At 42.4% G+C, this 20,841-nt stretch overlaps 1 protein-coding gene across 1 annotated transcript; it reads left to right on the top strand.

Moving 5' to 3' along the window:
* Window positions 1-403: 403 nt before the first annotated feature.
* On the top strand, window positions 404-19,384 carry LOC110978239 (uncharacterized). The gene is made up of 21 exons (XM_087132490.1): window positions 404-698; window positions 3,352-3,725; window positions 4,089-4,227; window positions 5,139-5,378; window positions 5,929-6,153; window positions 11,123-11,371; window positions 11,660-12,016; window positions 12,192-12,467; window positions 12,612-12,845; window positions 13,000-13,104; window positions 13,509-13,636; window positions 13,747-13,890; window positions 13,987-14,386; window positions 14,730-14,923; window positions 15,816-15,968; window positions 16,081-16,214; window positions 16,329-16,428; window positions 16,662-16,827; window positions 16,954-17,020; window positions 17,208-17,478; window positions 17,798-19,384. Exons 1-21 carry the CDS (start codon window positions 599-601, stop codon window positions 18,014-18,016), a joined length of 4,275 nt encoding a protein of 1,424 aa, XP_086988616.1. The 5' UTR covers window positions 404-598; the 3' UTR covers window positions 18,017-19,384.
* Window positions 19,385-20,841: the final 1,457 nt, after the last annotated feature.

Below are 20,841 nucleotides of genomic sequence, written 5' to 3'. Positions count from 1 at the left end.
TTTAGTTCTTTACTCAGTTGTTTCTTTCATTAGGCCTAAATGGCTCATGATTGTTGGCAATTAAACTGACTTTATGCACAAACTTAAAGTAGTAATAATCCGAAGTTTGAGGTCGTTATTTCTTCAGTACAAATCTGTGGTGACCAGCTGACCAATCAGACTTAACACCTGTATATAAGCCGTTGCCTGGAGGCTTGCTCGCATTACTCTGTCTTGCCAGTTTAGGACACAGTCGCTAGTTCTTGCCAAAAGAACATGTTCTCAATTTCCTCCTTCTTACAGAAACATGTGAACTATCCTCACCGCCAAGGCCAACAAGGAAACAAAGCCTTTGGTTTTGTTTATTGGTAGGCCTAAATGCTTTCACTCTCGGTTTTAAAATCATGATATAGCGGCTCGTTCATCTGTGACCTGAGCCAGTTGGTGCAAATCAAGAAAGATACAATGAGTCCCGGTAACGAACAAGGAAGCAATTGGCGCTGAATATCAATTTTGTCCACAGTTAACACTTTTCAGGGAGCAGCCTCGCACGTGCTTCTCTCCAAGAAACGATAGCACCAGAAGCACCGAAGAATGCAGTATTAAACCGTTGCCAGTCATGAATTTCATGTGCAAGGAGAGATCACACAGTTCGTTCTATGCGCCGTCTGTATTTGCTTTAGTTGTCGTGTTATGCGAATTTGGGGTTGCAGCAAAGGGTAAGTGCATTAATAACATCTGCATGCTTGAAGAAAAATAGGATTGGTGTTCAATCCATGTTGATCCGACAGATTCGAAACCGTGTTACGAAGGGCCGGGAAGGTTTAGAATAGTAATACCACCAAATGGAATAAATGGAGTCTGTTGAACGCTGCACCTATAGCTTTTCGTACTTAAAGACCTGATATGACTTTCACCATGAGCGGAAATCCCGGGGAGTTGAGGTGCTAAAACCACCCCTTTCACTTCTTGACGGGAGTGACCAACACAGTCATACCGCACTTTTCAATCACTGACGATGCGCACCCTTCGCATGCACCTTTGAATGCACACTTTCCAGCGTCATGATCTCACCTGGGATGGAGGGCGCGTGGAGCTGACAGAATCATCCCCCACAGGTGACAAGAAATCTCCGCCCATACCTTCAACACTCATGAAATGATTATAATAAGACCTGGGTGGGTCTGCCCTTCTCATGCATCCTCAGTTCTGCTCATTGTGAGGAGGTTCAATATGTGTCAAAGCAAATGTTGAAAGCCACTTTTGTATATTGTAACATCATTATTCACAGTAGTTCAAACTGATGTGTTACTGGAACTCAGACGTGTTGTGATATATCATATTATACTATTATTAAATGCTGGAAGATGTGAAAATAGTGGCATACCTCGGGTGTGTCTCTACGACCTAAACATAGAGTGTGCAGCCAACTGGCAAAGGCTGCGTGTGGTGTACAAGGCCACAACTTCGGAAAGCTTCCCCATTATTAAAACCGTTTGTTCAAAACACATGTATGAGGCTGTGGTGAATCTGGTATTTTAATCTAATGCCTGGAGAAATCGCTCAGGTCATTTCCGCTGGCAGAGATTTTAGAAAGTGACAAAATTATGGATTGAAAAACAGTGATTGCCGTATGGTATTTGCATCGGAAGACGCACACAGCAAGCTGCTCGAAACGTCGAGCCCCACCCTCTTATCAGAACCACACCTGCTCACAAAAGGAGGGTGATTACATGGTGTCACTGCAAATAACGTTTCTATTGCTATCTTCACCATGCAAACCTTCAATTCTTGTATAGCACGTGTGTTTACAAAGTGGAAGCTGTAATGAAAGCCCGATTTAAGTACTTTGAATAGGGCTGTTTGAATAATCAGTATTGACGTCAACATTTGAGACCAAATTTACAACCTACTCTTTGGTCGTGAATATTGCCGTCAATAGTCACGACTAGCAAGCAAGGCGGAAAGGAAGAGTTCACGCGCACGCGCAATTATCTACTTTTTCGGCTTGATTTCAAGTCGTTATTCGGCTAGGCAGTTTTGGCACAACGTAGGGGCACAATGTCTAAAAGCAATAGCTGTGTCTATGGCTGTGCAACTTCTCTCTCTCTACCTGGCTTGCTGGCAATATTTGCGACCGGAGATAAAACGGGTCGTGAATTTGGTCGCAAATATTTACGTCATGATTTATCTTTTCCTCTAAAACATATACGTACTGCCATCCAGGTCTCTTAAACACAATTTTAATTAGTACCGATTGCCAAGTGCAGGAGGATGTTGCTCCAGGATAGAAAATGCAAACCCGGATCTGTCGTGGGAAAGCCTTTTTTGCTGTTTCGTCGTCTTGAAAAATGCTATAATTTTGATGGATTTTAGATCCTGTACTCATTTTGAAAACATCTGCTCTTCTGCTTGTAGGATATTTCAGCACAATTCATTCCTTGGCACAAATAATGTACTTGGCCTCTTTTTTACTTTTGTCACAAATTTTACAAATTTAAGCTTGCCTTTCTCACAAAAGGTCGAATTCACAAAGCAGGGTGCCTTACACAGAAGTGAAAGTGAAACGATATTTTGACTCGTGGCTAAACAAACATGGATTTGGTTTTGCCTCCATACACTCGGTAAATGTCACACTGCTGTAAATAGCCGAGGCCAACAAGGGAAACAGCAGGCTCTATTCTGAGTTCAGTAGTTAAACGTTTTTATACTTTTTTATATAAACTGAACCTTAGAACCCTTCTTCTTGAAAACACAAGCAAATCATGTAGTTGTCACCGAAACGGACATTTGATCCTTTGAAAGTATTGCAATTCTTTCTGAATCAGCTCAGTTGTAAGCACGCGGCTATGATGAAATTGTTACAATTCCATTTGAAATTGAATAAATTTGAATCAGAAAGCCATCAAACTGTAACCTACATCAGAATAATGACTGGATTGGGAATGTCTCCCCTCGGTAATTGCTCAGTTGCCACTGTTGTGATATCTATAAACGATCCATGTAGGGGGGCAAAGGGGGCCATACCGGTACCCTCCCACCCCCACCCCTAAAAAGGAGCAAAACATCTGTTTTGAAATATAAGGAAAATACAATTTGGGGGTCTAGTTCCTTTCCCTGCCTTCAAAAGTGTGTAATAAGCACCAAAGTGTAGCCTCAACAAAGTAACACAAAAATCTCTAGTTATTTCACAAGTTTTTCAGCCTCTGGGACTGAATTCTTTTGAGAAACATTTGTTTCATTAGAAGATATAAATATTGATGGCATCTGTATCGCTTTTAGCGGAATCTGAAGCGATTTGGGACTTAGTTCCAGTTTGAAATCCTCAGTAAGCATAATCCTAACAATTTATTTTCTTTCATATCATTGTAGTGTGCGTTGGGATATGTGATGACCCTCTTGGATTGGAAGATGGCAGCATTTCTGACTCAATGATTACTGCTTCAAGTACACTCAATATTCGAACAACTGATAATTGCCAACCTTACAACGCTCGACTAAACCACGTAGCAGCAGACAACAAGACCGTTGGTGGGTGGTGCCCATCGAGTAGCGACAGAGAAAGTCCCTGGCTTCAAGTTGACCTACTGCACCAGGTGCAGATTGAAGGAGTGATCATACAAGGCAGCCCTGACCCCCTTAATACCCCTGATTGGGATGACTGGGTGACCGAGTATCAGGTCCAGTATTCTGACAGTCAGACTGACTGGACTTATGTGAGCGAACCATCTTCAACTACAGCTCAGGTAAAAAAACAAGAGAGTCACAAAGGGACAAATGTAGAAAAGGGGTCAGGTTCACGAGAACAATTTTGTAATATTTTCCCCATTATATCCACCCCGGTTCCTGCTCCATGTCGCCATGAAAAAGAGTAGGTTTTTTTGGAGTTTTTCTTTTTTTTTTAAATTTCCCGGTCGATTCCATTTTTCCTCAATTTTAGCATGTAATTTGGCAACTGCTCAGATGGTGAACATGTTTTCAGTTTCATTGTTTTAATTAACATGTGCATTTGTCACGGAAATACAGGAACACTAAACAGAATACCACCTGCGTTTCCATGATATGAATGCACTACATGTATCGTCTACAATCCTTTTTTTTTTTGGCAGACATTCCAAGGCAATACTGATCTCACTACACCAGTGAAAAGCTTGTTTAAGAAACCGATCTACGCACGGTATATCCGCATCAGACCAACGGCTTACCATGTCTGGCCCTCAATGCGAATTGAACTTATTGGATGTAGAGGTGAGTACACGTAACCAAATCCTGTAAGGGCAAACAGCTTGTCAGTATTGCTCACAGCTTCAAGTTTTAAGACCAAAAAACAGTGTCCGGTTCCTTGTCAGGGGCTGATGAATTCATGAATCTGCAATGCTATACATTGTCGAGGAGGCGCATTACTCCAAGGTAAATTCACTGATTATTCCTAGCTGTTGAAAACTGCTGCTCTTTTTAAAGGGAATGAAAACCTGTCATGCCTGTTTCCCACCCTGACCCCACGGATGTTGTTCGTTCATTATGCAATATAATTACTAGACCTTCACTGTGTAAACTACCGTTAAGACCAACTCCTTTGTATGGTTCCTAGATGCAAATGTGTAATACAGAAACGACGTCATCTGAAAAAGAGTGCCCAACGAAATGTATGGGTGCCTAGAAGGACTCCTCTAATTTACTGTACGTATTTCTCAACCGTACCCCCAAAACACGTTAAAATTACGCAGTGGCAGGAGTCTAGCCGATCAAGCAAGTTTGGCAGCTTGTGGATATCAAATACAAAAACTTTTTTTGTCTACGCACAGGCCTACGGTGGCATCTGCGATGACTAGAAACATTTTTTGCCCAAGGCTGCATTTGAATCTTTTGTCTAGAGTCTAGGTCTTAACTCCATTGGAAATACGCGGAGATGCAGCGACAATACACCTACCTGGAGCTCTGAAAGCCCGTGTCGGACACGACCTAAGTTCTCGTCATTTGATCATTTTCGAACATTTAACTTTGTGGGCTAAAAAAACCACCAACATGCCACAGTGTGCCATTCCGTGGACTTCACAGGTCTTTATCATTGGGAATTGCACCGAGGCCTTGGACGCATCTTTTGGGTAAATTGGTTCAGATAATCGCAGTAAACAAGGCTCATTTGTGCATTTTTTCAGCATCAATTTTCCAGATAACAGGTTGCTCAAGTAACATCAGTTGTTTAGCTGACGCCAAAAGCAGATTTATCTCAGTTTCGTGGCCTGCGTTGAACAGATCAGCTTCACATTTAGTATTGCAATACGCCAGCCATGAGCCTGGTGACTTGTTTCCTGTAGGGAACATCACCAAGGTAAAATACACAACGTTAAGCCAAGGAGGAAAGACGAGATCCTGCGATTTCTTTGTAACTGTGACTGGTGAGTATTTTACCTTTTGTTTTCAAATTCATTTCTAAATCACAAACTGAAGTTCCTGTAAAAACTGATCAACCTCAAGTGGCAATGAAATGTTCCCTCCCAAAACGAGCATTTTTAGGGTGGTTTGGAGTCAAGCAGTCGGCTATTGGTCCGCTGGTTGGCTAGCTAGCTCTTGCAGGCTTGCTTCAACGGCCCTGCCTGTTTACCTAGAGTTTCCGCACACACATTTGTTTATCAACTTTATGTACTGCTGAGAATTTCCCAGAACACATGCTATACGTATTTAAGTTGCTGATATAAAGCAACTTCATAAAATTAATGATCAAAACTTTTTGATGCCCAAGTGTACTCCAGATGAATCCCTTCAACTTCAATGTACAAAGGCATGTAGTCTTTGTTGCATTTATTTACTTTGTTGTCGTTTTTTGTTTTGTTTGTATGTTTGTTTTCCTCTCCGAGGACTTTCCATGTCTACCTCCACGTGATTTCCACTTAATGATTGTCTTGTCGCTGCTAATGATAAAACGGGTATTTTGCTTCCAAATCTTAGGGGTGAACATTACTTGCCCAGAGAATATCACCGTATCTGCAAATCTTAACAACTTCGCATATGTGTTTTGGAGTCCGCCCGTTCTTAGCTTCAGTGGCGTCGACCAAAGTGTCACCGTCATTAGCGATCATGATCAGGGACAACGCTTCGACATTGGGACCACACTTGTTACAAACAGAGTTCTAGAAACGGAGTCTCAGTGTCAGTTCTCTGTAACTGTTAAAGGTAAGAATGTTCAGAGTGTAGTGTATGCAACCAGTTTAATGTATGGACAGCCAGTCTAATGTGTATTTCGGGATAATGGTGTAAGGCCTCGGGGCCTGTGCCGTTTGTGATGTGTGTAATATATGCCTCAGAAACGTTCAGCCAGAACTTCTCCATGTTCTCATTTATTGCTCCCAAATCTCCCAACATACAAACACAACACTGGCGAGGAGGATTTAAGGACTTAGTTCGACATTCGGTGATAAAGAAGGCCTCATAAGGATTGCTGGTGAGCGGTATTTCGAGACAAATTTCTGGCTGTCTCCACACGACACGTACGAACTCACTTACGTTCCGGGCAACTGTACGCCGCCATTTATCTTTCACGCACGTACGTACGATCGGGTAGTCGTAACATAGTTTACAGGCATGATAAATAATGGCGACTTTTCAGAGGACTGTGTTTGAGGGGTTCAACTCTAAGGGCGGCAATATAGACCTATATTTTGAAAAGGATTGAACAGTATTTCATTGCCGTAGATATAAATGATACTGAAGCATATAAACGTAGGGCAATTTTGTTGAGTAGCATCAGGAGCACAGTGTGTAAGACACTGAAAGACCTTGCCTTTACACAACAGCCAAAGGAAAAGACTTTCACAGAATTTTGGAGTCTGATGAAGGGACAGTGCAAGCCCAAAAGACTGGAATTTGGAGAACGATTCATATTTCATAATGCCAAGCACTTGCCAGGCCAATCCATTTGTGACTATGCTGCCCATTTGATGGGGTACTGTGATTTTCAAGGAGACCAACTTCAGGACAGTTTACGTGATAGACTTATATGTGGTCTGCAGTCAGAGAGCATCCAAAAGAAACTGTCGACACGCAACTACAGTTTCCAGCAGACACTCTGGCAGAGGAGGCGGCTTCAAAGAATATACGCCACATGCGCACCACAAAAAGTAAACCATTGAACAGAGTGTTTTCCTCACGCCTCATGGCGGAACCTAAAAGACAGAAGCCAAGACTTTTGCAGAGTAGGAAACCCTGTGGCCGTTGTGGATTGAGCAATCACAATTGCGATGAGTTCAGATACAAGGGGCAACATGCTACAAATACAAGAAGTTGGGACATTTGCAGACATAATGCAGGTCCAGGGCCAGATCAGACACTGCAACGCCAACTGTGAAACACGTCTCCCAACCAGGCACTAAACAAAAAGGGCGTGTTTGCTACGTAGAAGACACTGATCATGATCAAAACACGCTTGCCAGTGGCGTTTCGCATGACAATGGTGACTTTTCTCGGTTTCCTCACATGCGGACAAGCAGCTCCGAACCAAGTCTGAGGACACGCGAGCTGAGATGCACGCGCACAAACGTACCTCAACCATCAAGGTCCCTGTTTGGATAGCAAACATTCCAATACAAATGGAACTGGACACCAGTGTTACTGCAGGAGCCATGAGGACTATCACAGATTTTTGGGGGCACATTCCACTGCAACTGGTAATCGTGTCCTGCACGCGTACTTGGAACCCCGTTGAGAATTGCGGGCCAATAGATGGATTTCACATTAGCGCCGTCTGCGCATATCCGCATCGAAACCGAGGCTCTCTGTGTTGAACTTCGTCGCGCGCGCCAGCGGAGTCGACACAGTACATGCAGTATCCGGTTCGTGTGTGTGATACCACTTCAGTCTAAACCACGCCCACTGCACAAGAAACACGGTCATCGCAGGTACGTTATTTAGAAGTAAATTGCCATTGTTTTTTTCTTTTTCTGGACGAGAAATCCCAGGAGTACGTCACCATTAACACTCACAAGGGACAGTGTCGTTACACACGCTTGCCATTCGGTATCTCCACAAGTCCTGCAATCTGGCAACCATTTATTGAGCAAGTCCTGGCAGGTCTTGACGGCACATAATTATGCAATCATGGGTGATGTGCTGGTAACCGGCAAGAACCGGCACTAGGAACATCTCAGGAATGTAAGAAATGTCTTCCAAAGATTCAGGAAGTTTGGCTTACGTGTAAAAGTATGCCAATTCATGCAGGAGAGTGTCATCTACTTGGGACGTTGTATCTCTTCAAAGGTGATTCGACCGACTGATGACAAGGCAGACGCCATACGCCAGGCTCCAACTCCGCAGAACGTAACGGAGCTTCGCCCATGGTTGGGGATGGTGAACTTTGAGGCACAATGTCTCCCCAATCTATCGACCTTGATCCTCCCACTGAATGAAAAGCTGGGAGGTCGGCCCTGGCAGTCGTCTGACAGGTGCTCCCTTGCATTTGATGCAGTGAAGGAAGCTGTCAGTTCAGATAAGCTCCTGGTACACTACGACCCAATGATACCACTTCAGCTAGCCACTGACTCGTCACCGTGTGGCGTCGGGGCAGTCATGCTTCACAATTATGCAGATGGTTCACGTCATCCAGTGGCCTACGCACCATATCTTACAGATCACATATTATATCACATCACTTATTATCACCATACGAACTGATCACAAGCCATTGAGCGCATTCTTGGTCCCAAGACTGCGATTCCAACTCTAGCTGCACAACGCCTACAACGATGGGCTGTAGTGCTGTCAGCATTCGACTACGACCTGAAATTTATCCAGACCTCACAGAATGTGTCCACCGATGCGCTTTCACGTCTTCCAATACCAGCTATGAAAGATGATGAAGACGATTTCGCATTATACCAGGACAGAGCCAGTCCTGTCACGCGTGTTGAAGTATACCAGGAGGGGTTGGCCGGCTAAAGTGGAGGATGAACGACTTAAGTCTTTGTTCAGTCGTCGACATGAGCTGTCCACGGAATAAGACTGTCTGCTGTGGGGTATGAGAGTTGTGACAAACTGCGCATTGCTCACCCAGGTATGGTCAGAATGAAAGAGATAGCAAGAAGCTATATCTGGTGGCCAAATATTGATGGACACATTGAAAAGACTGTTTGATTCTGTACATGCCGACTGTCATCGGTCAAGGCACCTTCCACCGGTTGCACCTTTTAATGCCCTGGGTGTGGCCCAGTTCTTCTTGGCACAGAATTCACGTTGACTTCACACAAAAAAATGGGCAGGACGTTTTGATAGTGGTGGATGCATACACGAAATGGCCAGAAATCTTCCACATGACTGGCACAACATCACAAGCTACAATAACAGTACTGCGTGACAGCAGGTATGGTATTCCGTTCCAGCTAGTCAGTGATAATCGACCACAGTTTATCAGTGAGGAATTCCAGCATTTCCTAAGGTGAATGGTGTCAAGCACGTTCGAGTTGCACCTTACCATGCAGCGAGCACTGGTGCAGCCGGGCGCATGGTACAGTCATTGAAACATGCTCTCAGTGCAACTAAGTCGAGTGGACAGAGTTTGCAGCAACGCATTGACAGTTTCCTGTTGACCTACTGCACCATCAAACACACGACAGGTCCCACCCCTGCAAGTTTGTTCCTGGGACGCGAAGTGCGTACTCGCTTGTCCTTGCTACGCCCAGAGACAGAGAGGAACCAATATGTAAAGCAGCCAAAAGTTACAGCATGACAAACAAGCACAGCTTCGTGAGTTTTATGGAGGGGAGGAGGTTTTGGTGAAAGATTTTCGCCAGAAGGAGACTTGGTGGACAGCAACGGTTGCTGAGCGAACAGCACCAAAATCAAATGTCGTAATTCTGCAAGATGGCATAGAGTGGAAACGGCACGTAGACAAATGAGGAGATCAGAACTGTCTCCAAATCATCGTGATACACACCCAGTTCTTCCAGAGAAGAATCCAGATCCAGGGTTTGACCCAGGCGTAACCCTTCCCTCAGAGCCTACTCCGGAAGGGGGCACACAATCTTCCCTGTTGGAGAAGCATCAGACATAGGAATCTCCCATGGTCAAAGAAAGTCAGGCGAAATCAGCTTTGACCACAGTCTCAAAGGACTCTCCTAAACCTTTGCGTCGCTCATCAAGAGTCAGCAAACTACCACAAACACTTATTGAGACTATGTAAAAGACTATGGCTGATTTAAGTCGAAAGCCATACTGTCGTTAATCTTAAAGTTCAATTATTAAGGAACATGCTGTTGTTTCCCCCCCCCAAAAAAAAGCTATTAGAGGAGTCTTGTTTGAAAGGAACAAAAAAAGTATGGACAGTTTTTTTTTCACACATTGCAGTACATACAGTGACCGTAGGAAGACTTGTCACACTGTTTCAGAAAAAGTTTTCTATTTGGAATATTGTATGTTATTGCACACCACATGGAAAACTGCGTGTTGTATGGTTAAGGAGGAACAGCTTTGTAGCTTGTTGCATTTTTTATAGTTGTAACTTGTATTGCAAACAATGTTCCTGTTTGTGCGTGTTACATGATGTACAATTAAGCCCCATACACCATCGTCGTCCTTTCTGTCGGGCGAAGCCCGGGGCTGAAAACTTAATTAGCTGCCATGATGTGACTTTCGGTTCGCTTCGGACAGTCGACCGGCCGGCCAGCCGAGGCATGTACATGTACCGTACACTCGTTATCGAACACGACTTTCAACCAGTACGTGCCGTGCAAGATTGTACCAGACTATTGAGCAACTTCATTGTGGCTGTCCAACGTGTATGCGCATGCGTAAACGGAAAATGGGAAACACCTGCATTCGTAAGTAACGCATGCACAGTGAGTCCCCCCCCCATTTCCGACGGGGGGAGGGGAGATTTGATCAACTTCCCAAGACGTTGTTGCTGGTGTGGCTAGTTGTGGTTTGTGCTATCCAGCTATTCGTCTTGTTAGCGAAGGGTTTCAAAAGTTCGCTTCTTGACCATTTGCTTGAAGTTCTTTTGTATAGGCATTTACCTAAACAAATGTATTGTAATTGAGATTTGCTTCTTTCAGTGTAGCGTGAATTATTCTTCTCTGCCAATTAAAGAATATTTGTTGGAAATGTCTACATGTAAATCATTATTACAAAAGTAAGGTTCCATATTTCATAACAGACACCAATCCGCCACGATTCTTCCCTGCTTGTCCGGCTTACATATTTCGTCTCGTCGACATCAGCATCCCGTCCGTATCTGTGTCATGGTCAGCCTTTAATGCATCAGATTCAAGCCCACCGTTGCTATGGAACTCCAGCCATCAACCTGGCGACGTTTTCCAAACTGGTGAGGATACCGTGGTAACATACGAGGTGACAGACCAAGAAGGAAATTCAGCATACTGTAACTTCACAGTAACAGTGACAGGTATATGTTTCATATGATAATCAGCTGGAAAAATGTTTTGAGCGTCGTTTAAAATCGATGTTTTGTCTTCTCTAACCTCTTGAAATTTACGGTAAAAATATCGCTTTGTTTCTGTGCAAATGTATCCCTAAACCTGAGCCTCCTATCTGAAAAGCGGTTAAGCCTCTGGGATTACTTGGATGCAGAGTTGATGTCTTTACCCTTCTGTTTATTGAGTGGTCAAATATGTTAATTTATGTATGTGCCCATTTTAATTTGATGTTGGCAATGTTACCTCGGATAATGCAGGTGTAGAGTTCCAATGTCCGGCCAATATCACAGTGGCCACAGACACGGGTATCAACACAACATCTGTTTCATGGATGCAACCCAAGGTGACATTCAACTCAATGAATGGACAAGCTTCAACCACAGAGAATGGGAGTGGCTTTTATGATGATGAGGACTATAACTACGATGGTGGTGATGGTAGCAGTGACAATCGTATCGACGGAAGCGATGTTTACCAACGAGACAACCGAGAGACAGGAGTTCGATTACAATCAGACCACCAGCCAGGAGACCTCTTCAGTATTGGAGCTACTCAGGTGATCTACCAAGTTCAAGAGACTGAGATAGAATGCCGGTTCCATGTCATCGTCGAGGGTAACAGTATTAACTTAATATAATTTGTTCCAGCATAAGGCCAGGCATAAGTGCTTCTGTTTAAAGAACTGAACAATTCACTATTCCATCCTACATTTAACAGAAATCCATCCAATCATATTTTGACACAGTGCCTAACAATATTATTATACTGAATGCGTGTCAACTGTCTTAGATGACGAACCTCCGAAGGTATCTGGCTGTCCAGATGACGTCATCATTCCTGTCACTTCATCCTCCCAGCTGGTGACCCACTCATGGATTCCTCCAATCCTTACTGACAACTCCGGCCAAGATGTCAGAGTGACATTCAACTGCTTACCAACCACTTTCAGTGAATGCAACCGAGCCGGGAACGGGTCCTTTTCTGTAGGAGATACCACGGTGAGATACACCGCCAGGGATATGTCTGGGAACAGGAATGTTTGCGCATTCACTGTTACAGTTACAGGTTTGTGTTTGTATTATCTACGCTTCTTTATCTTAGTCTTCAGTATTTTTTTCATGCAGTACAAGGATGGAAGTGAAAGACCTGTGTGATGGACAGGTGTTCATAGTTCGGTCCTCAGTCAATCAACGTTCGTTTTTTCCCCAGTTGTGAATATTGTTTGCCCTGCGAATATCACCGCATTTGCAAGTGCCGGTTCAACAACAACCAGCGTAAGCTGGTCAGAACCGGTTGTGACTGGATGGAAGGGAGAAACCAACTTCACCTCAAACTACAGCCCTGGGATGACGTTACCGATAGGAACCTACCGTGTCAGCTATCAGCAGTGGTTTGCAGAAGATGATTTGCCCTTGGAGTGTTTTTTCTTTGTGGTCGTGGAAGGTGAGACCATATATTATGCAAGTTTAAAAAAATCCTTAGCGTCCTTCAACTTGTTTAAGCTGGCTTGTTTGGTTGTTTGGTTCTTTCGTGGTTGTCAGAGGATAACAATGCGTATACATTAGTAAATACTTTTAGTATGTTTCAACGGTTGCAGGTCAGTGTCCAGCCCACAACACCAGCGATGGATTGCGATGGCCGGCGGCAGTAGCCGGATCAGTGACCAAGTCTGTGAAGCGATGCGCACTGACGACGGCAAATGGTTTGATTATAATCCGTAATTTTACTTGCCTCTCCACGGTACAGATGTTCTTGTTCAACTAGATATTGGTACTTTTCTCCACACCTTTTTCGTTACTCCATCCATCCCCTCGCTTTTTCTTCTTTATGATGGTGTTTTTGGCAAATGTATATATGAATGTATGAAACTGAACATTCTAGGAAGGGGAATTCAAAGCAGTTTGATGTGTTAATGTGTTCAGATTCAGTCTTTCTTTGAATGTCGACACCACGAGTTTAGACACCGTTGCCACTTTTATAACGATCATTGCTAGCACTGTTTGTCCTCAAATTGTACTTGTACAGTTAATTTGAAAATCGGTCAATCAGTTTTAGTCATTCATTTACCCGTAGAATGTTTACTTTTTCTATAAATCTCCCGTAAAGCTGGCCAGCCTGTTGCTGTAAGGAACTGTTTGAGGGAAAAAGCCCCCTTGTACTTTCGTTGGGAGGAGTACGCAAATCAAAGCTGTGGTGAAGTAGAGAAAGAAGTCACTCTTGAAAACGTTGTTGAGGTAACTTTTATGTTCAAATTTCTTAATTTTATCCCAGTTGCAACAAATTTCACAATTTTAACTCATGAAGATCTTATTTTTATTTATGAACTGTAGTGTCTTCCTGACAGGTGGAGGTTAGCAAGGCTAACGCAGTTGAAGTAGCTGGGTTTCTGGCCAGTCAGACGTCAAAATCATCTGAGGATGCACAAGATTTTGAAGCAGTCTCCAGCATTTTGGAGAATATCGCCGAAGCAGGATCAGGAAATGTAAAGGTACATGGTATCTATTCAATAGAGAGAACTTCAGCCTTTCAATTCTGTAGGATGATGTAAACTGTGACTTATTGGAAATCCTGATTTTTGTATCAGGTGGCCGAGCTTGTGCTTGATACTGTCAGCAATGTCATCCTGACTGTGGGGAGAACTACCGATACCGAGTCCCAACCCACCAAAATTGATGCCAAAAGCTCCTCCGCCATCGTCCAGTCCGTAGAGGCCCAAATCTCTTTGACTCTTCAGCAGGAGGGGCAGATCAGTATACGACAGGACTCCATCCACGTCGAGGCGGTCAGTCTGGATTCCACGCTGGCAACGGAAGGATTTAGTTTCGTGTCCGTGAAACAGTCTACTACACTGGATCCCAGACAGGGACCTCTTGCTCATACCGATGTCAAGACATTACATTCCACCGTGATACCGAAGGATCTTGATGTCTTAGCTTCAGCTCAATTACCTAGCAACATCATTGGCTTGTTACAATCGCCTAATGGTAAAGTATAAAAATCCCCCAGCTTTATTTATGGCCTAGGTTAAATGCAAATAACGGTGTACACTCTAGTCTTCCTTCAAAGCCGGTTGGTTTTTTCTTACCGTGTACAAGAAATAAATAGTCGAGAGAAGTAGAATTGTCACAGTTGAGTTCCTGGTCCTTGCTAGTGTTAAAGGCTGCAATAATTCCACTCTGTGACCCTTAATATATGTTTGATCGAGATCTTCAATACTGTAATTAGAGTTTTTGATATCACAAGCATTAATTAAATACCTTACGGCGCATATTACATATGTAAGGGAAAGGCTCATTTATTTTCTGGGGTCAATTCTTTCAAATGCAGCCAACAAAACCTCTGGCCAGCTCCAAGCAAGTTTCCTGATCTACGCAGATGACACCTTGTTCCAGTCTGCTTCACTCAGAAAGTACCGAGGAGAGAATAACTCGACTCGTAAGGTCGCTGGATCTGTCGTCTCACTGACTGTAGAAAATGTCGAACTTATCAATCTCACTGAGCCTCTCGTCATTGCATTTAAGGTGATTAGTGAAATAACTTACCAGTATAAATTAGTAATCAAAACGGAGGCCTTGGAGACATTTAGTGCATTTGTAACGGCGAAAAACGGTTTAGTAAGCGACTTTCGTTATAAAAACTAACCACTGCAGTTATGTCAAACACAGACCCAAAAATCCGAATTAAATGGCCTTAAAGAGTAAAATTAAGTCAAAGCAATACATGTACACTGTAAAAAACTTAACAGCTGCCAAAAGTTAACAGGTTAAAGTTATAAGATCCTGACGCTGCGTGTACGAAAATTGTGGTAAGAAAAGTCATTAACCTGGGGAAACTAACTTACTTATAAAGGACTAAATAATAAAAGGAATTAAACTCCACATTATAACCATGATTAAAAGTGTCGATAATTTACCTTAAATAACATACATAAAAAAAGTGATGAGAAGTGATGAACTTACCAAAAGAGGATCAGACACTTGCAAGGATGAGTGTGTATTGAGGAGCAGGGCTATTGTGTGACCTGTCTCTGTGGTGTTGGTCTGCTGAATGAACTCCTCATAGGTTATGTACGCCACATGGGGAGTGGGGCTTCAAGACAGGGGAACCCTGCTAAAGTAAACACGGGCAAAGTTGTACTCTTCTAAAAGGATGGGCAGCTATTAACTTACATACAGAAAATACCAAAGTAATTTTCCATTCTTCTACAGATTGCAATTCGTGTTTTTTTAAATTTCCTTTCCCGACACGTTTTTAATTCCCCAGCTTTCCATTCCGTCCAATTTCCACGTCATCGATTTCCATCTTTCCATAGAGATCAATCTCACATTGCTTATATTCAATAAACAGTCACATTGAGAACACAATTTCATTCCAGTGTTGTCAATTTGTTCATCTTTTGGTGTCCAAAATCAGGAGGAATCAAGCAGTGTCCATTGCGTGTCGTGGAACTTTGAGCTTGAAGACGGAGTTGGTGATTGGACAACGGCTGGATGCGAGCTTGTTGAAGCGATCAATGACAGAGTCAAGTGTAACTGCACCCATGCCACCAACTTTGCCATCCTTGTGGTGCGCACTTTAAATGAACAAAAGAATTCTTATACGATTTTAGAAATTTCAACAGACAGCATCATGACATTGCCATTACTTTCGCACATTTTCATATTTTGTTTGTTTAAAGGACGTGAAGGGCCAAGCACCAGATGATGAAAATCGGAGTCCTTCTGAAAAAGCGCTTGATATCATCAGTCAGGTCGGCTGTGTTTTTTCCATCATAGCTCTGACTATTACGGTGGTCATTTACCTCACTATCAGGTGAGAGAAGCAAAGCAAATCCTGTTGACATGTTTTTCTTAGGCTAATATTGTTTACTACTGGCTGAGTGACGCTGGAGCTGTGAGTTGTCATTGTTTTTATTCTTTTGTTTAGGAAACTGCGAGGCGGGAAATCCCGACAGATTTTCATTCATTTCTGCTTCTCCTTGCTGATGCTGTATGTCATTTTCTTGACTGGTGTTGACAATGCTAAGGTGAGCAATTACTACAATGTCTTCATATCTGCTGCCTGAAGGTATGCGTCCGTCACCACTATAACACATGTAGTCCAAAGGGATTATGTCAGGTTTCACTCGAAATTTTAAAGAAACAGATTTTATCGTTTTTCTATTTGTGTTGAAACCTAAACATCAATCATACTGAATCCTTAACATTCCATCAAAATAGAGCACTGTAGTGTTTGCTAACAGATGCTCTTCGTTTTCAGGGATCTGGAGGTGGTTGTGTGTTTGTTGCTGCTTTACTCCACTACTTGACTCTGACCACTATGATGTGGATGGCTGTTGAAGCCAGGAACATGTACATCAGCACAGTGAAGGTCTTCCCAGAAGACACTCGTCGATACATGCTAAAGGCGAGCCTCATTGCGTGGGGTAAGTCGTTGATGAACGCTACACATTTTCCTGTCCTATCCCATGAGAGTATTAGTCTGAATTATGTGAGGACGCACTGTCAGTGAAAGTAATCTTCAATCTGCTGCGGCTTACATTCTTTTTTAGGATCACCGCTGATAGTATTGACAATCACCTTGGCAGCAGCGACACATCACTACACCAACGACCATTAGTAAGTTAATCTTTTAAAAAAATAAGACAGTTGTTCTACTGCGCCATCTCGTTATCCATGATATCTTGGATTTGCACACGTCACAAGGAAACATCGAGATGAAAATAGGGCGACGTCCGTCTGAATAATCACTTCTATAACAGTGTGATCATAAATATTTGGAATGCCTGTTGCTTTTTTCTTTTAGCTGTTTCCTGCGACCTGGTCTTGTGCTGTACATTGGTCTCCTTACTCCCATCGGTCTCATCCTCATCCATAACATCGTCACTTTCGTCTTGGTCATGCGTAGTCTCCTGAAGGTCAAAGAGGTATCACGCTCTCGTCAGATCTCCAAACGCCTCCAGAATGCTGTGGGTATCTCTGTCCTCTTGGGTTTGACGTGGTGTTTTGGGTTCCTGGCCATCAACGAGGCGGCATTCGCCTTCCAGCTCATCTTCTGTCTGGCCAACTCCTTCCAGGTCGGTGACAAATTGTTATTATGTTAGGAATTGCAAAACTGTTCCCTCTCTTTAACCGACCCTGTTCTGTGGTATGGTTATTTAATCAATAAAACATGATGTCAGGGTGAAAATTGGAGTGGGGGAGTGGCAGTTTCAGTTTTAAAGATCTTATGTTAAGGCTATACTCAACTCCATCACAAGTCATTCAGTCTTAATCAACGAGGAACTTTGCCTGTTCATCTGTTACTGTGATGGACTCAACAGTGCTCTGTGATATCTTGAGTCAGCATAACCAAATTATAGATTGGTGAGTTGTAATCGTTTGCTTTCGTTGCAGGGCGTGGTCGTGTTCATTTTGTTCTGTGTTCGTCGTGAAGAGGTTCGCACGGCCCTGTCTCCGTACATGAGACGCATTTGCTGTGGCAGGGAATGCCATCTGCCCATAATGCACCCCGACAAGCCAACCGATGCTGAAATGGTTTCCACCACGGCGCATACTCAACAATCATCCGGGCCAACTGCCGATTTGGACATGTCCATTACAACACCACAGTAACAGCCATGTAGCGATTCATAGTTAGTACACGAAAGAATTGGCCTCCTTTAATCACTTATAAAGTCCAAAATTCTGCAAAATAAACTTCTTTGAAAAACGTTGAAATTTCGTTTTGAAGGCTTCGCGTCATTCATTTTACGACAGACAAACAGATTGATTTCTGAAATGTTTGAAGAGGATTTGTTAAAAAAAAAAGGAACGAAAAAGAAAAAATATTGTTTGCACGTTTTAAAGTGGTTATTATTAGATATTTAGTAATGGAATAAAGCATATTAGTTATTTGATAACCTATTCATAGCAATATTTATGCGACACCACCGTTTTCATATTGAAAGCCGCTTGTATTTATTGCAATACGAATATCTACAATCTGGAATCACTTGTGTTTCATGGCTGAATAAGCAACAATAACGATAAACGTACCAAAGCATCGATATTAGATATTAAAATTGATTACCGCTTCAAGAAAAATAATCATATAAATAAAGTTACATTTCATAGACACCATGTTCAATCTGCTGAAAAAAGGTAAATCTGGTGAAAATATTGAGGGCTGTCACTTCTCTCTCGGGAGACAGCTGAAAAGATTGCATGTTTCTGCAAAGCCTGCATTGCATATCAAGTTGCTACAGCACTTACATTCCAAGTGCATATGCCGTTTTTGCAGATTGGCTGATGTAAGAATCCACCTCTACTTATTCTTTGTTTCTAACGTGAGAAAAGACAAAATACTAATGCGTTTAGTATAACATTTATTGAAAGATGATAATAAGTGTTTTTGCTTCTTTCGTGGCTTCGAAGTAGGGACACAGCGCAGCACATTAGTTGGCCGTTGTAGGAATTCATCGCAAAATCGTACTAGAGTTTAGTTAATACTTCCAAATTTTCGGATTGTGAGTTATTTATAATGTTACCGTTTAATTTTAAAACATATATATTTCACGATCTAATATGGCTCTTCAACCCATGAATCAGTTTGATTTGCAGTTTGGTCAGCAGCGAAGTGGGTTACAAATATGTATGTGAAGAAATGTTTAGACGTTTTTATGGATCCCAGATACGGCTCGATAGGAAGATTTTGAAATTTACAGTGATATAAAATGAGTGTCTATAGTTTCTTACTCACTAGTATTTTTTCTTATTTCCTGGAATTCGAAGCATGACATGTGAGATAATGCACACTACTGAGATACCTCACTAGTGTGCATTATTTAAAATCTTGTGGTGAACCTTATCCTGAATCGCTTTGTGTTCCATGTTGCTCTAGTCTGAAAAGCGTTTCATTTGAGTTTGTCAATCCCACAGAATCTGCCACATTTGCATTTATATGTGGAAGTCAATAAATGAAAAATACTTCTAGTAGCTAGATTTTAGAGAAATTATTCTTTTCCATTCTGACTGCAAAGAGCTTTCCAATACGTGGATCTTAATGATACCAACATATTGTGTCTGAAGAACGGCGTCTGTTTTGAAATCTTCTCTACTGAATATCGGGGGCAAATGTTTCTAGTTTGTTGGCTTATGTCTTGTACAGTTGCCGCCCACCCCTCACCAAACCCTGTCGGGTTACACTGCAACTTTACACACTCACGACAGGTTTCTTTCTTTTTGAAATGCATTTTTAATTTCCATGAAGCCTGTTTTGCTTGATTACAGGTGGATTCAGCTATGAAAGGGGCTTTTTAGGTATGCCACGTTCCATACAATTTCTTGACAGTTTGATTTATTTTCTGTTATTGGATGAATTTTATTTTCAAGAGTATAGATTTCTAATGGTGTCTATAAGGCAGAATGTACTTTGCCTGTGATTATACGTTTAGCAACTTACATTCATTGCTTAGCTCTTTACGCAGTTGTAGGGCACTTGGTGTATGGCTGTTGGGGAACAGGTTTCAAGCAGAAACTGAAGCATAATTATGTAATAATGAGCCAAAGTTTGAGGTAGTATTGTCAAGTAATGACCAATCAGATATGCGTAATATAAAAATGTATGACTGTATATCTAGGTTGGTTCCTTCCGGGGTCAGTGTTTCCAGAGTTGTCTGGGACCGAGGTACCCCTCTTCACCAACAAGATATGTTCTTCTGTATTTTCTCCTCCTTTACAGAACATGCAAACAACGTTAATTGCCAGGGCCAAAGAGGAAACTGCCAAGGTCAGCGAGGAAACGTGGGCTTTGGTTATGGTTAATGGTAATTACTTTCACTCTGGGTTTTAATATCATTGTGCAGTCAACTTTTACCTGAGGTTATTGGTAAAAATAAAGAAAAAATATGCATGAGTCACATTAACATGGAAGCAATTTATGGATATAAAAACTGCGCCGAATATTAATTTGTGCTCAGTTGACACCTTTCAGGGAGCAACCTTGTAATGTGCTTTTCTTTCAAAAACGCAAGGCGCTATAAGCACTGGAAAAAGCGTGAACGAATGAATTCTGCCCAAGACAGTCATGGATTTCGAGTTAAAGGGACGATCACACGGTTCCTTCTATGCGACGTCAACTGTCCCTGTTTTACTTGCCTTGTGCAAGTTCCGGGTTGCACCTGGGGGTAGCCTAAGTGAAGCAGTAATTTGTGCAGGTTTCAAGATAAATAGGGATAACTTTCAATCCGTATTAGTTCGGGAATTCGGAACAGTTTTGGAAAGGTTCAAGAAAGTAGAGAAAACACATATCGCTAACCAGAATGAATGGAGTTGTAGTACCTAGATTTCCGTACTTGAACTTTAGCTTCCACCATGGGCGGAGATTCCGGGAGAATGGAGGGGATATCCCCCCTATACACACTTTAACAGGGGAATGACCAATACAATCACCCCACACA

This window comes from Acanthaster planci, linkage group LG02 (genome assembly GCF_054643075.1).
Source record: "Acanthaster planci isolate LZ-2023a linkage group LG02, COTS_SCS, whole genome shotgun sequence".
Lineage (NCBI taxonomy): Eukaryota > Metazoa > Echinodermata > Asteroidea > Valvatida > Acanthasteridae > Acanthaster > Acanthaster planci.
This window is presented reverse-complemented; position numbering and strand designations above follow the sequence as displayed.

Bases quoted from the DNA above. Each gene is read 5' to 3' on its own strand.
- LOC110978239 (XM_087132490.1), top strand. From the start codon at position 599: ATGAATTTCATGTGCAAGGAGAGATCACACAGTTCGTTCTATGCGCCG. The intron at 12,468-12,611 runs GTTTGTGTTTGT...TTTTTTCCCCAG, and splicing joins ATTCACTGTTACAGTTACAG to TTGTGAATATTGTTTGCCCT. The intron at 14,924-15,815 runs GTGATTAGTGAA...GTCCAAAATCAG, and splicing joins CTCTCGTCATTGCATTTAAG to GAGGAATCAAGCAGTGTCCA.